Consider the following 12,670-nt stretch of genomic DNA (forward strand, 5'->3'; position numbering starts at 1 on the left):
GTAAAGTCTTGGTCTATACGTTGAGGAAGTATAGCCCTTGGGGAAGGAAGATGAGGTCCCTAATCAACTTCAATAGGGCAACCGAGGGGAAATGTTATCTTCTGTTTATTAGTGTTTCCTTTCCATCTTCCATTGAAAACCCCCCTTTTCTCAATTCAGTGAGTCAAGTGAGGTCGTCTTCCTAGTTATTCTCAAAATGATAACTTACTTGTTTCGCAGTAAAGATCAATCGTATCTGATGGACACGCACACACAAAGATTGATCGTAGATTCATACATGTTCCTCCATTCTGGCAAGGGTTGGAACGACAGTGGTCGATTTCTGTCAAATTGTGAGGAGATTAAAAACATATATTTAAAATAACGAAAAAAAAACCCATTCAATTGGACTGAGTTACAATGTTAATTAAGAAATGAGAAGCCATGATAATTGCAATCAGAAGATTCTCGAGTAAAGTGCTAGAAGTGCCAATAATTCCATTTCGTTACTCGTAGACAGAAAGCATACAGTGTGTGTCTAACCTTGTTTTGCATAATTATGCAGTAAACATACATATCCTACATGACAAACAATTATAATACTTCCGGTTTATTTTGGAATCAGACGGCTTTAGCATGGGATTACCAAGACCGTAATAGCTAGCATACAAAGTCAAAAAGGACTAGGAATACTTACAAATTGTAGTTGATCCGACTTGTTTATTTAAAAAACATTCAAAATAGCAGTCATATTGCTGAAGCGAAGTGAATAACAAATTATTCAAAAAGTAATAACGTCCATGAAATTAAAATTGACAAATTATTTGCTTACTATAATTTTTTACTTGTGTATTTTAAATTTTTTTCATTTTGATTGGAGGTATCATGTAATGCAACCGTAATTACCTTTCTCACAGTAGAGTCCTTCATATGAAGTCGGGTCACATTGACATTCATAAGCCTCGCTTGAAATGGCAACACACGTTCCATTGTTCATGCATTGGTGACCTTGGCATACGGTATCAGCTGTATCAAGAAAGTAACGTTTTTGTATAAGAAATCAACTTGAGTTGAAAAGAGAGTTTGTACCCAATATGGAATCGTAGATAATTGAATAATGATATTGTACAACGGTAATCACGTCAAATATTAATTTGGTATAACGTTTATAATTTCTTCCAAACCAACATATAAACAAAATCTCTGTACACCAAGTATTTTTACCCGTTTACATGGCTTATAAACAAATAATTTAGATGCAATACATTGTTTCCTTAACACAAATCTTCAATGTGTTCACCATTCTCTTTCTTCGAACTGCAAACTGAGTAACATGCTCATTGACAAAAAAAAATGTGTGTTTGTGTTAAACGGTTAAATGCTATTATTGCTTAGATTATTCAGATTATTTATTTTATAATTGAAAAAAGGAGCTAAATTTGAGATTATCATTCTCCTTCCTCTTTCAAACTAATGTTTATCTCTTTATCGAAGTGATTAGATTTTGTTTCGTTTGTGAACCTTGTATTAAAAACCGCTTTTACTTTTTGAAAGATGTAATTCTTACAATTTTTCAGAAAATATGAAATCAAATTGAAGTACTTACATATAGAGCATATAGACCCCGAGAATCCTTTGGGACAGACACATTCCGCGATGCCGTTCTGTTTGATACATATACCATCATTCTGACAGATTGTAGTATCAGTACATACTATAGCTGTAGGATCAGCTGTATGGGAGAAATAAACACAATTCAGAGAGGCACATCAAATTATCTTTTTTTTTCAGTGACAAATTTTATCTATTTAATCAAACACAATAAAAGCATCTCTATTGATTAAAACAATATGGCCTAGTGATAAAAGCAAACATGGTTAGTTGTTCATGTGTAGAATTATCTCCGAATAAAACAGACTTCAACGAACAAGTTCAACCATATAAAAATGCTTCAGAAAATTATTGAAAAGTCTAAAGATAAATTTGTAGACTCATTTGCATATGAGAACATTGATGATAAGTTGGAGTAGACCAACTTGCATGAATTTCTATCATTATAATTTTAATGTTAATATTCTGAATTAAACAGCGATTTAGTATATATGCAGTTAATGATTATATAACAGCCTGGTAACTCAATTAAATGGCTATTCCATGCATAAAGTGTACGCCCCCACCCATTAGGAGGCATTCCAGCCATGTAGGCAAGGCACTTTATACAAACACACACATGCTATGAAAACACAGATAATGTTCTCATCCTACTAGATCCCCATTTCTACTCCTGTGTAAAGAGAAGCAAAATAGAGAAGAAACTATGAGAGGCTCAAACCCATGACCTTTGCAAGTCCAGTTAAGTGTTTCAACCACCCGACTGTGACACCTCTACCATTTCCCACCATTGCCCAGATTTTGAGAGGCATATCTCAATCTTTTTATCAAGAGAAAGTTTAGCTAAAATTACGAGGAAGTATAGAAGAACAAAAGTATATTTTTATGATTGCATTTCATCACATTCCATTCCATTCCATTCGATTGCGAAATATGTCACTATAGTATTTTCTTCTATACCTGTTTTGCATTCGGCGCCAATCCAGCCCTCGGGGCAATTACAGATGAAGGTTCCCCGGGATGGTTCAATACAGGTACCACCATTCTGGCATGGGAAACTACGGCAACCCTGGCGAGCTTGAAACATGAAGATAATTGAAAATTAAAGATAAAGGTGAGTTCTGGTAATGCGATTGCATTGTGAAAGAAAAGGTGTGGAATGGATCAAAAACAGTTGATCATGTAGCATGTAAGTATTGGTGTGCACTGCAAGGTTCTGGAGTCATCAAAATCATAATAAATTTGGCCGAGTCTTGGTAAAGTAACAAGCACTGTACACAGAAAGCTATATATGGGACAACACACATGGTGTCGGGGCTAGTATTACCTTGATTTCCTTGTCTTTCTGTGCTCATTACTCAGCCAGTATACATTTTCTTCCAAAATTGTTTGGCGCATGTCATTTTTTTGTAATCTTGAACATTCAGTGTAAGTTTCGTTTGATTCTGTGAGAATTATTTTTTTTTTTTTTACCAGACCTGGAGTTTATCTTTAAGCTCTAAACATTTAAAATGAATCGTAACATAAGTAGGTAAGAGAAAAACGCTTGAAAAAAGAAAATCTTAATTGCCCTCCTTTCAAACTGGACAATATGACACTTACTTTCTCTGAGATATTAAGACGATAGGGGTCAGCATTTACCTACAGACAGACCTTAAAGTGTGTTGAGATGTTATTTATGTATTAGAAAATGCCACCTGTTTAAGATTTCAGTTTTGTTCATATTGATATTTATTTGACACTATCGTCTGACGATGATCATGATAAACTATAAATACTGGTTTTTAGAATCTACGCCAAAAAATCCTCGAAAAGAGGACCTTGTAAATATTTTGTGTTGCTTGTTTTGTTATTATCTCTGCTTGCGATATAAACATACATTATTGTTGTGCTACATTTTTATGCTAAGCAGAAAAGAAAAAATGTTAATAACTTTAATCTTGTGGTACTTACTCCCCCGGCAGTTGGATCCCATGGCAATTGTATCACAGTTACATTCATAGCCATTCACCTCATCTATGCAGTCATAGCCGTTCAGACAAGGGCTGCTAGCACATTCGTCGATTTCTGTAGATTATATTGAAATTGATAAGCAGCTACTGATTAAAACAGATGGTACAGAAACTTCTTAGAAAATGACATGACCACTTGCCTAATATCTTCACTGTGAACGTAAACTACATTTTATTATACGATTGGCGTCGCATAGGTCTAGACATTTTGGGGGTACAGTTGTTGTTGGGGGAACATAGGTGGATGAAATGCGAACGTACAAGGAGAGTCGGTAAAAGAAGAGGATGCATTATCTTGTTTTTACATTACCTTACAATCTCCCTTCCTGCTCATAATTTTCCATTACTATATGACATTCTTAGGAGGGATACAAGCAATTCGTTCCCGTAGCTATACAACTGACTGATAAAGGACAACTACTCCCTACAATACCACCCTCTGAATAACTAACCCTGAACAACCATAGCAGAGATAGCTTGACCAGACAAGTAGCCCCTAGTAGGATAATATTAACAAGAGGTCCGCAGAGGATTGGGGGGGGGGGGGGGTCATAAGCATACTTTAAAAGTTTTTCATACTCTACATGTATTGATATTATTAAGTATTTAGCGTCATCTGTGCCTGGGAGGGGAACAAGAGAACTCGGGGTCTTTCTTCCAGTATAACGGATTGAGGGTGTGCAAGTGGACCACTACACTAGGGCCCCCTTACTTTTATACGATTGGGTTCTTAGTGTGTGCGGGCAAGCACTGGATCCAATGACCGGGGTAATAGTATATTTGTAAAGCGCTTAGAGACATTTGTATTAAGCGCTATATAAAAATAAAATATTATTATTATTATTCTGTCATTATACTTTTGTACCTTCGCGGGGCTGTATTTTATGTTTTATAGGGCAATGACGATTGAGAAATACTCACCTAATTCACAGTCTGCTCCAATGTAACCATCGGGACACACACATGTATACTGTATGTCATTAGCCTGAGGTGGAACACAGAGGGCGCCGTTCTGACATGGGTTGGGGTCGCAGATAGTGTCACCCACACCTGATTGAAAAAACACACAATAGTTTACAATACCGTGCTGTTTGAATACCTTCGATGAATATAAATTGCAATTGCCCGATCACGAGTGTTTTGGGAACACAAACCTTTCAGGTGAACACACTGCCAAGTCAAAATGCGAGTGTTTGAATAATACAAAAGTGTGTCCTTCATAATTAAAGCAATACTATAACAGAATATTGAGTTAATTTATCTTATTTTGTAAATACATACGAAGAAATGATTGAAAGGCCCATTTTTTGTCCTGAGAAGATTAATCGTTGTTTGTTGTTGTCTTTGTGATCGTGTTATAGGTAATACTTTTTGTTGAATCCATGCAAAGGCCGAAATTTAGAAACTTAATAATATTTCATCAACATTAATTTTAGTGCGAAGCCACAGCAAAGTAAATGGTTATAGGTTGAACCTGCAATACCATGTGCATATCATAAACACGCACATGCATTTCGTTTCTTAGCAAGTAATTATGAAATGACATTATCATTGTTAAATAAAAACATCGTCGCTGTTTTCACGAAGTGACGGTAGAGAAAAAAAATTGCATTCACTTTACGTGACGATTTTCCTCACTACCGTCACTTCGTGAAAACAAGGACGACATATGTATTTTTCAATTGTTATCTTATCAAATATCATCAGTGTCCGAATAAAAAAAGAAGTTCCGTTTACATGTGATAAATATCTCTCAATCTTGATGGCAAGAACAACTTACTTATTTCACAGCGGTCACCTCTGAATATATCACAGCACAGGCAAGTAAACATGCCTAACCCATTGATGCAGGTTCCACCGTTCGCACATGGCTGACTGCTACATTCGTTGATATCTGACGATAGAATAAACGAAAGTGAGTCACATATGGGGAGATAGAGAAAGATAATAGACCAGAAATAAAAAAGGAGTGTAAGGGAAAATAATCGGATAGAGAGACAGAAAAGCAGAATGATAAATAAAGATAGAGAAAGAAAGAAAATGAGAGAGAGAGAGAGAGAGAGAGAAGGGGAAAGGAAGGGAAAGGATGAAATAGAGAGGGTGAGAAGAATGGAGGGAGAGAGAGAGGGGGGTAAGGGTAGAGAGAGAGAGAGAGAGAGTAGACACAGAGAGAGACATACACACACACACAGACAGAGGGGTAGCAAAGAGAGAGAGAGAGAGAGAGAGAGCAAAAGAGAGAACAGGATGAACAACCTTAAAGAAATGCATAGATATATACTTGGCAAATGTTGCAATAAGCATCAATGCTTTAAATTACGATTATTACTGTGGCTTTGAGGGTTAAACAGCATTTTCCCATAAAAGGGTTTTACAAATATCACAATCAATGTCCTCGTAAACGTTTCCTCAAACCTCATGGACTACAAGCTTATTTTACATTCTAACACTGAATTGAGAAAAAGATGTTTGAAATAGGCATGATGGCAAAATGATGCTATCCTGTGACCAAGTTCAGTGGCTTTACTTCCCATGTTCTCAAGAGCAAAAGGTTTGTCAACATACCCATATTACAGCGTTCCCCAGTCCATCCAGTGATGCATATGCATTGAAACCCGTCACCATTCACCATGCACGTTGCACCATTAGCACAGGGATCCTCATCACATGGTCCCTGTTCAGTCATAGCTGCATACAAAGCACATAGTCAAAAATGGAAGTCAAGTAATTGCAATCTGGATTCACTGTACTCGTAAACAAACTTGTGTGGCTAATACAAGTTTAAGATTGCATTTATACGTACGACTGATAATAGTTCTTGTGCATTGTAATCTGTCCACTTCAGCGTTTAACAACCGGTATGCCGCAGGGCATGTCTTTGGGTACCGCGAGTGAAATTAGTTAAAGATCTATTTTTGATCCATCACAAAATTAACATTAAAAACCGCTTGGATTTTCATAAAGACATAACATTTTAAAGACAAATAGGAGACTATCTTTCCTCGCTCGCAATATTAACATCAGTATAACAACGGCAGTGAAGGGCATGGATACCCACATAGGTAGTCAACAAGGTGCCAGCATATCTTCACATTTGTATATTTTTATAGTTTTATATCGAAATGACATGTTTAACCACGTTCGTTCGATTTACTCGCTCAAAACATTTAGAAGCAGGATGATTCTGAACAACGAGATGCTTGAATATCAATATATGTGTGCATCGGGGTGACCGAATATAATGACTTCTGTAGTTCATGAGCTAGGCAGCGAGGTGCCAGCATACACAGTGTTAATATTAGCCTGACTTTAGCAAAGTTATATGCCCTAAGGCGGGAAATTTCAAAGCAAACCATTACAGAGTAATGTCTTTCAAACGAGAGAGAAAGATGAATATCGGGATAAACACTCGATCTGCTTTGATCATCTATTCCACCAAAATCACAATTTATTTAATATGATGCAAGTCCAGCTCTACCACTTGGCTCTTATTTTATTTCTCCATTTAGCAAAATTGAATACTCACGTGCAATGAGGCAAGCATCATCTTCGAAATCACGGGGGCATAGACAGGAGTAGCCATCAACATCACTGTAACACTGGGTTCCTTCTGGACAGGGATCGCTTGCACATGCATTCACATCTGGACGAGGATGATAAATATATGATCCGACCGATTAATTATCTTTATCACTTCCCAATGACACGTCAGTGATTGATAGCAAGGCCCTGAAAGGGCAACCCCCTCCCCCGTAACGGTAACATGGGGAACTGGCAACTATCAATGCAAGTGTTGTCGTTTTATATAGCACTACAAAACATAAGAAGAGCATTAAATAGCCATGTTACAAGATGGCACTCTGGAAACGTCGTTAGTATGCTCAGCACGTCATTATCCAAAAACCATTCATTGTTCAATTATGAATATCTGCCAGAAATGAAATAGATGAATCAAATACTTGATACTTCAATACATGTTATACAGAGTATTAACTGCAGCACTCAGTAATAAAAAAAAAAATCAGAAAAAGAAACGAGAACAGAAAAACAAGTTTGAGTTGATTAAGGAGTGGTTTCCAACTTGAAACTGGTTTGCACCAATCTTACCGATGTAGGTTCCACACAGAGTTCCAGTGTAGTAACGATCACAAATGCAGTCGAATCGGTTCTGGCCATTAACACACGAACCTCCATTTAGACATGGGCTACTTGTACATTCGTCGATCAGATCTAAACACAAAAGTAATGTTAAAAGTAGAAGGCTTACAACGTCACAATAGAAATATCGTCTTCAGAATAGCAGCAAAAACTTCTTTCGTTATAAAGTTTTATCTGCTAAATACGTTCTCTACATAATTTTCCTCTCTCCCTCGTGCACCCGCACCCTCTCAATACCTTTCTTATTTTCAGAGCAAATATTTCTTTAATAATTTCATTGCCGCTCCGTCTTTCAATCTTTATTTCAACTATTTTAGGATATCATTTTTACTTCATTCTTCTCTTTGTCACTCTTTCATTCAGGGACTTCCTCCCACATAGGTAATGTTGTTTCCATTCATTAACCCAACCTTCCCCCACATCAATTACCCTGTTTTCGTTATATTTTGCAATTGCACTTTATCAATGACATGGAAATATCTTTTCACTTTATAAGTCAAATCTCTAGCTGTAGGTAATATTTGTGAACTGTCCGAAACTTCTCAAAAAATATCTCTCAATGTTTCAAAAAAGCATCTTCAAACTCAATTATTCTGTTGATAATACCATTGTTAAATGGATTCGGAAATGCAAATTAATACTTTCCTTCTTTATTTCAATGAAAGGAATTCTAATTATTTAATCAAAAACAAAATAGCAACTCAATTATTTCAAACAAATATGACAAAGTGGTAAAAGTAAACATGGTTACAGCAGCTGGACATGCGTCACATTATCTACTGATACAAAATTCTCCTTTTACTTCTTTACTTCATTATTTTTCTGTTTAATATATCTTTGTATTCATGGTTTAAAATGTTTACAATCTTACCTGCATTGTTTACGGTGACATACGACACTCTGAACCCGCTCTCCGTCTTGCTCCCGTCCGAGGTGAATAGGGTCCAAACCAGATTATCAGTCGTCAAGAAAGATGGTGGAACATCCAAACCGGACGCGTAGATGACACGGGAACCGAGGTCAGTGATGTCCTCGCCGTTGCCGATGGACACGGCATCGTAGTTGAGTTCGGTGGTCATGGCCATGAAGGAGACACGGATGTGAGTGCCGGGTGGTGTTTGGATTAACCAGAGGCAGTACTGGTTGTTCTCGTAGTTTGCAGGGTAGCCGGGGGAGCTCAGGGTCAGGTCCCCGTCAGATGGGATGGTGTAGTTCCGGTTGCAATCTCCCTCTGGAGGATGATTAAATGACAATCACCGTCAATGACACTATATATTCGGGATGCTACACTATTCGGAGAGTTGGGGTTTATTTATGTATATTTCAACACACCCGATAGTGAAGTAAGACTTATAAAAAAATGGTGAAAGAAAGAAAAAAAAAAAAAAAAAAAAAAAAAGACGATTGCATGTCTTGCTCATTTTAGTGCCTGGATTACGGAAGATCTATAATAGGAACAGCTTTACTCATGATCTAACAGAGAATAAATTGTCTATTTCGAAAACTATTTGTTAAAATGTGTATTAAAAGCATATTCATACTTATCAAAGTTAATTTTCCCAAGCACATCTGTGAACAGTAATCATCACTTCAGAGGAACTGAAAATTACACCCATTAACAAATCAAACGTCCTGAATGCATTGGATAGTCTACCATGTGTTCAAACACAAATACTTACTCAGTTCACATCTGTCGCCACCCCATTCGATAGGACACTGGCAGATAAAACCATTAACTTCATCGATACAGGATCCTCCATTCAGACAGGGACTACTCGCACACTCATCCACATCTGTAGAGAGTTGCAAACAAACAAAACAAGCACCATTTTATACGTTAAAGGTACTGAACTGACGGTTGTATGGAATTGAAGAAAAAAACATCACCATACTTTTAAGTATGGATCCTTAGAAAAGTATTCGACACAAAGAGGCAATGAATTAAAACTTGTATTCAATACTACTGTACTACCTTCAAGGGATGAAGTTCTCCAAATAAATCATAGATAATCAAAACCACTAGAATTATAAACGGTTATTGCATGATAAATAACTGTGCTACATTTTATGTCGGAAAATCTGTCAATTTATGCACTTTCATACATTCTGTATCCTTTATTTCGACCCTAACGTTGCATAAATCGAATTTCCCATAGACAGAGTTGCCCACCCATATCTCTCATCCAAAAAAATCATTCGAGTAGTATTCCCATTAAGGGGAGATATTTCAATCTTTTAGATAAGTGTAGAAGTGAATATTGAGTAGAAAATCTGAAAAAATTCTGATATTTAAAATAAAAAGAGGCTTGTTAGTCACTTACTCTCATCGCATATAACGCCTCTGAAGCCTGGGTAGCACACACATGTATACGCATTTACCATGTCAACGCACTGTCCATTCAGACATGGACTGCTGGCACATTCATCAATATCTGAAATAAACAAGACACACATCGAATTAAAACTATACCGTCCTTATCTTGCAAATAATATCAGGCCCCTCGTATCTTTCAAATAATGGGAACTACACAATGGGTCTATGTTGAGTCATGAGTTGACGATTCTTCAGTGCAGTCTTAGTGATTTGGTGGCATTAAATAATATTTTGTTAGCATAAGATTTAAAAATTGATTTCAAAAACCTCCGAAAATTCAATTCAAAGGCAATTTCAATACCCTATGGTACATTTTGTAGAAATCACGTTTGGATTACATAATTTATTATTGTGATGTTCTCACTTTTCAAAAGGTGAATGTACTTTGCTATTTAGATGACCTTAGGTTGATTTTTCAAACGTCTTTGCGATGGTGCTGTTAAATAACTGTTAGACGTTGTAAAATAATCACCAATGACAGTGTTCTGTTAGGCCTATACATTATGGTTCATGCCATTCTATTCAAAATGGACTTTGTATAAACCAGTTACAGGTCAAAAGATCTCTTTACAGGTATATTATGTACAGTATTAAATATGACAGCGATTTCACAGTGCTTACGATAAAACATGAAAAGTACTTTCGTTGTAGTGGCACTCTTACATAGTATAACGGTGCTCAAATGATGGTTCCAACTTACTACTATCGCAGATAGTTCCTGTCCATCCTGATATACATATGCATACGAAAGCATTGACTTGATCCACACAAATTCCACCGTTCTGACAAGGATTTGTTTCACAGTCATTGATATCTAAGGTAAAGAGATGCAATATTATTAAGACACTTTAAAATGATCTATGAAAATAATGTTCATATTATATCTATTCTCGGGAACCTACAAGATCAACCTATGCTCTCCAGTAGCTTTCTGTTTCATTTCATAATTTTGAACTTACTTTGTAAACTTTGTTCTTTATTGTGCAAACAATTGATGTATGAAATTAAATAAATTCGAATCAATCAATCAATCAATATTTGATTATTTATTCATTTATTAGTCTTATATTTACCAGGGTGGTTTCATCGGTGTTTTGCAAAAAACACTGTAAACTATCACAAAATGAATAATACAGCGGAAAAACAATCTTTGTTTTGACCTTATTTTTTCCTGTCAGGAAAGAGGTTGCATTAAACTTTCAATAAACACAAAATCAAAAGGCGTCGTATATTTTTTTTAAATCAATTATAGATTTTAAAAATCACATGCCGAACAATGACAACAAATTGATGTATCGATCGATGTAATCATACTTTACATTATTTTTGAGAGAATACTACACCTGCATTATATCTATTCTCATTACAGAAGAATAAACTATGACTTACTTGTTTCACATCGCGTCCCTGTGAATCCCAACACACACTGGCATGTGAAGGTGTTATCACCATCAAAACACAAACCTCCGTTCAGACAAGGAACCCCAGAACAGTCATCACCCTCTGAAAGAATAGAAAGGATATTTGTTATCGTTATTAAGCGTCCCTTCCAAGACCGTGAGGCGTATCAGGTATACACTATGATACATAGTATAACAAATGTTGGAAGATCTCTTCAAAGAAAATAGTCTAAATTCGCTATCAAAATCTTTTATAACCATTTAATATTAACAGGTCTGAACATAACAAGCGAGTTCGTAATTATGATTTGCGCATGGGCAGTTAAAGGTCATTCGTACCCAAATTGTAAAACCATTGAGACGAATACTCGGATCGTGCTCATGAAAGTTATGTAATCAGTATTCATTTATGCACCAACAGTACATTTATCTGATACACAGGTGGAATTATTCTTCTCATGAGGCAAACAAAAGGTATTCATGAAGCACATTTAGGACTTTGGCAGTTATTATTCTAAGATGCTCAAAGTGGAACTTCTCCATGTGTAAAAGATCTGTGGATATTTGGGGTATTTCAGAAGACATTTAACATGGCCTCTTGTATTTCTGATGGCGTGGAAATGGGCGGACAATTACCCATGTAATACTGCCCTATGGATGTTTATGGACAATCCGTGCGGACCATCCGTTATGTCCCATTGGAATATTACAGGGAAAAAGAAAGTGATACTGCATTGATTCTGCACATCTTGGTGAATTCCGGTGGTTTAACAATTCAAGAGTTATAACAGAGATATATCTAAGAGGTCGTAAATCATATTTGCAAAATTGAAGGGCACTAAACGAGTAGAAATTGCATTAAAACAGCATCATGATACATTGTCTTTGAGGCTTACTGAATATCTCTACACTTACCGTTTTGACAGTTCTGTCCAGAGAATCCTGGAAGACATCTGCATTGGTATCTGTTCTCAAGATTGTCACATGTCCCTCCATTCACACAGGGCTGACTGAAACATTCATCAATATCTGAAAAACAAAGGGGTCGTTTATACATTCTGATGAAATGTTTAAGAGCCCATGATAGCGATGGATTAAAACTGATTAACTGACGCATACGCCAGAATAGGTAGGGA

At 36.4% G+C, this 12,670-nt stretch overlaps 1 protein-coding gene across 1 annotated transcript in view; it reads right to left on the reverse strand.

Annotated features, from left to right (window-relative positions):
* Nucleotides 1-12,670, reverse strand: part of LOC583013 (neurogenic locus notch homolog protein 2) — a 51,523-nt gene that overhangs the window by 3,605 nt on the left and 35,248 nt on the right. The window contains exons 33-48 of the mRNA XM_030984792.1: nucleotides 12,450-12,563; nucleotides 11,524-11,637; nucleotides 10,835-10,948; nucleotides 10,082-10,192; nucleotides 9,440-9,553; nucleotides 8,632-8,991; nucleotides 7,710-7,832; nucleotides 7,129-7,245; nucleotides 6,168-6,290; nucleotides 5,383-5,496; nucleotides 4,524-4,652; nucleotides 3,544-3,657; nucleotides 2,551-2,667; nucleotides 1,586-1,711; nucleotides 886-1,005; nucleotides 209-322 (exon numbers count right to left, since the gene is read on the reverse strand). Of these exons, the coding sequence (XP_030840652.1) occupies nucleotides 209-322; nucleotides 886-1,005; nucleotides 1,586-1,711; nucleotides 2,551-2,667; nucleotides 3,544-3,657; nucleotides 4,524-4,652; nucleotides 5,383-5,496; nucleotides 6,168-6,290; nucleotides 7,129-7,245; nucleotides 7,710-7,832; nucleotides 8,632-8,991; nucleotides 9,440-9,553; nucleotides 10,082-10,192; nucleotides 10,835-10,948; nucleotides 11,524-11,637; nucleotides 12,450-12,563 (2,124 nt within the window). The remainder of the gene's footprint in view (nucleotides 1-208; nucleotides 323-885; nucleotides 1,006-1,585; nucleotides 1,712-2,550; nucleotides 2,668-3,543; nucleotides 3,658-4,523; nucleotides 4,653-5,382; nucleotides 5,497-6,167; nucleotides 6,291-7,128; nucleotides 7,246-7,709; nucleotides 7,833-8,631; nucleotides 8,992-9,439; nucleotides 9,554-10,081; nucleotides 10,193-10,834; nucleotides 10,949-11,523; nucleotides 11,638-12,449; nucleotides 12,564-12,670) is intronic.

This window comes from Strongylocentrotus purpuratus, unplaced genomic scaffold (genome assembly GCF_000002235.5).
Source record: "Strongylocentrotus purpuratus isolate Spur 01 unplaced genomic scaffold, Spur_5.0 spur5_scaffold_14, whole genome shotgun sequence".
In the NCBI taxonomy this organism is placed as follows: domain Eukaryota; kingdom Metazoa; phylum Echinodermata; class Echinoidea; order Camarodonta; family Strongylocentrotidae; genus Strongylocentrotus; species Strongylocentrotus purpuratus.